The 3,318-nt window shown below is 38.0% G+C and overlaps 1 protein-coding gene across 1 annotated transcript; it reads right to left on the reverse strand.

Moving 5' to 3' along the window:
• Window positions 1–762: 762 nt before the first annotated feature.
• On the reverse strand, window positions 763–2,811 carry ndufa12 (NADH:ubiquinone oxidoreductase subunit A12). Its single transcript, XM_028571047.1, has 4 exons — window positions 2,659–2,811; window positions 1,958–2,043; window positions 1,682–1,769; window positions 763–1,018 (listed from the first exon to the last, which is right to left on the reverse strand). The coding sequence occupies exons 1-4, from the start codon at window positions 2,745–2,747 to the stop codon at window positions 838–840; spliced, it is 444 nt and encodes a 147-aa protein (XP_028426848.1). The 5' UTR covers window positions 2,748–2,811; the 3' UTR covers window positions 763–837.
• Between the last annotated feature and the right edge of the window lie 507 nt (window positions 2,812–3,318).

Here is a 3,318-nt window from a genome sequence, read left to right on the forward strand (position 1 = left end):
TTAAACGATTAGTCAATTAGTCAATTAGTAGCCAGATATTTTGATAATCGATGAATTGTTTCAGTCGTTCGCAAAAAGGTCAAATATTCTCTGATTATAACTTCTCAAATGTGATTATTTGATGCTATTGTTTGTCAAATATGATAGAAAATGTCATATCTCCTTGTTACCTTTGGGATCTGGTACAGTACATGATAATGGAATTTTTGTTTTTATTATACACGATATTGCTCATTCAAGAAAACTACTGTTAGTCACAGCCTTATAGGCAACTAGGTCAGACTCAAGTAAGGTCGGACCAAATGTTAAAAAACAACTTGGTAACACCAACTGATATTTCTGAACACAGGCTTTGTCTGGGTGTTTTACGAAGGTAGAAAAAACTTGACTGAAGGCCCTGGTTGAGTGAAAGGCAGACGTTTTTTCACAGGAATGCAATTGCAATTGCATTTTTTTTTAAACATAAAAAAGTCCAATGAATTTATCTGGGCAGTCCACCTAGCATTAGATTTTTCTTTGAGTTCTAACAGTGACAAATTCCCTTAAAAAACATGTATGGAAATTCTGTTGAAGTGTAAGGGGATTTAAAATGATAAGAGAGAAGCAAAACATATTGTACATCCTGCTCCAGCTCTTCATTGAAGCTTCCTAAAGAGACTGAAAGTGTTTTTAATGGCTGCACCATTCCATAAAAAATGGAAATGTTTTCAACCTGTGGGGAACATTGCTACTGTCAAATTGTAAGGACCGCCACTCCCATCATAAATGTCTGTTTAAAGATTTTATTTAGGACATGTTGGCAGGATACCATAATTTACAAATAAACAGTAAAGCAGTTCACTGAGCTCCAGCTTTGGGTGGAACCCACTCGTGGATCTTCTTGTGGGTAGTGGAGTAGGGCACGTACTGCTGTGAGCTGCCACTCACGTTGAACTGGTGGACCTCAGCCAGGAACTTCTTTGGCTCTGGTGGGTGTGTGGTGGGAGGGTCGTCGGTCATACAGTGCAGCCAGCGATGCCTGAAGAGTGAACAGGAAGAAGGTAGCTGGCTTACATTACAGCGCCAAGACAGTACAGTAGAACAACAACAACAACAACAAAAACAGTTAAAGTGCTCATATTATGCTCATTTTCAGGTTCATAATTGTATTTAGAGGTTATATCAGAATAGGTTTACATGGTTTCATTTTCAAAAAACACCACATTTTTGTTGTACTGCACATTGCTGCAGGCTCCTCTTTTCACCCTGTGTGTTGAGCTCTCTGTTTTAGTTACAGAGTGAGACATCACACTGTTCCATCTTTGTTGGGAGTCTGGGCTCCCAACAAAGATGGGAGCCATGGGAGGCTTTTTCACTTTGTAAACCTACAACGTGCACAAAAAGATATATAAAACAGTAAAGGAAAGGGAAAAAGCCAAAAGCATAATATGAGCACTTTAATGTTTTTAAGTCATTTTTCAAAAACTAAACCTCAGTTGAAGTTTTTTATTCATGCATTATCATAATGTATATATAAAAGAGGACTACTAAAATGTGGATTTTTATTAGTTCTACTAGGATCTAAAAAACATGTTTAAGGCGAATAGTGTGCATTCCAAATTTTGCCCATTTTAAAACATGAAGAGTTTTAGCCCAAATGGTCCTTGCTTGCATTAATGCTACAACAAACTGCATGTCGTACCATTCAGCTGGAACCATGCTGCCGTCCACCTCCCACATGGTGTTCTTTCCGTTCATCTCTGTGGTGTAGATCACCCAGCGGTGACGTCCTGAAAAAAAACAGACAACAGTTGGTTTTACCATCTCACACGTGTCGCTATGAAGCAGCATTTGTTTGCAACATATTTGGTATAAGACAATGATAAAACAGCACCCAAATCTGCAAAATCCTCCTGAAAACCACCATATCTTTGATGCAAATGTAAAGCACGCGCACATTGGGAGAAACTCGACTCACCAAAGAAGTAGTGCTTGCTGTCCTCATAGTATTTGTTTCCATATTTATCCACGCCAACCAGGGCTCCTGTCTTCACATCATTCACCCTGCCAATGAAATGGTAATAGTCAGATTGTCCACTTTTGTATTGAGTTACAGCACACTTCAACAAAGACGCACACACACTCAGAGAGGCAGGTCTGTGTTACAAAAAGTCATCTTTTCCAACATTTGCCACAAACAGACACGATGAACCAATTGCAGAATCTGAGATGTTGCTCAAATAAACACTGCTGAGTTAGTGACTAACTTGTGAGCCGCAAATTCTTTGGACGCATTTATCAGCAACGTCAGTTCCTTAAGTTGTCCTCAGTCGTGATAGTTAGTTTAAAGCGAGAGAACTGGGGCTGCTGAACCAAAACTTAAATTGTGGAAATTTTTGAATGGAGTTTGGCATTCTAACATTCTGTTAATACACCAGCTAAAGTAATGTATCTGTGTCAAACGTTTCACAGCTATTTTAAATGTTTGTCATCATTTCACGCCTGCTTGTAGGTCCAGACCTTCGGTCCAGATTCGGTTAGCTGGCTGGTTTAAAGCTAGCTGTCAACATGCTAACTCTGCTCTGAACAGAAACACCCGGGGTCACCCATGTTTATAAAGCTCTCACAGTCCTCAACAGTGGATCATTGTAGACAATACAACCTGTGGGACAAACTGACCTGAAAAACTGAGTTAGAAAACCTCGGACTCCACCATGACCTCCTATTTGCCCCAAAGCCCTTCGGACGAGGTTCGCATACTCCGCCATCTTGCGACGGAAGAATTACCGAGACGGACTGTTGTGCATTAAAAACAGGCCCGAGTGTCACCAACCAGCCTGTCAACATTTAGTTCCACATACAGATTAAAAAAAAAAAAAAAAAAAAAAAAGTGTATGGTAACTTATAATAATATTAATAATATAACTTATACTATTATAACTAAGCATAAGTTACTAAAAACTAAAAAAAAAACTAAAACTTTAAACTTTAAAAACTAATTTAATGTTCAACACTATATTAGCTGGAAGACCAAGACAAAATTGCCCTGCAGGACAATAAAATATATCTTATCTCTTATATATATTATATCTCACAGCCAATTGACTTTATGCACAGAAGACACACTTACAATTAAAATACAGGTAAAATATAGCTGAAATATAAAACTCACAAAACCCAGAAAAAAAACATAAGATAACAAATAAAAAACATGTATATACACACACACACACACACACACACACACACACACACAAAAGATGTATAAAAGGTGAAGAATTACCATTACAAATGCCTAGATATTAAAAGTTGTCAAACTATAGAGGAGCAGCCTTTTGT

The sequence above is a fragment of the Perca flavescens genome, chromosome 23 (genome assembly GCF_004354835.1).
Source record: "Perca flavescens isolate YP-PL-M2 chromosome 23, PFLA_1.0, whole genome shotgun sequence".
Lineage (NCBI taxonomy): Eukaryota > Metazoa > Chordata > Actinopteri > Perciformes > Percidae > Perca > Perca flavescens.

Bases quoted from the DNA above. Each gene is read 5' to 3' on its own strand.
- ndufa12 (XM_028571047.1), bottom strand. From the start codon at position 2,747: ATGGCGGAGTATGCGAACCTCGTCCGAAGGGCTTTGGGGCAAATAGGA. The intron at 2,044-2,658 runs GTCAGTTTGTCC...TTTCATTGGCAG, and splicing joins TTTCTAACTCAGTTTTTCAG to GGTGAATGATGTGAAGACAG. The intron at 1,019-1,681 runs GTACGACATGCA...TTCACTCTTCAG, and splicing joins AGCATGGTTCCAGCTGAATG to GCATCGCTGGCTGCACTGTA.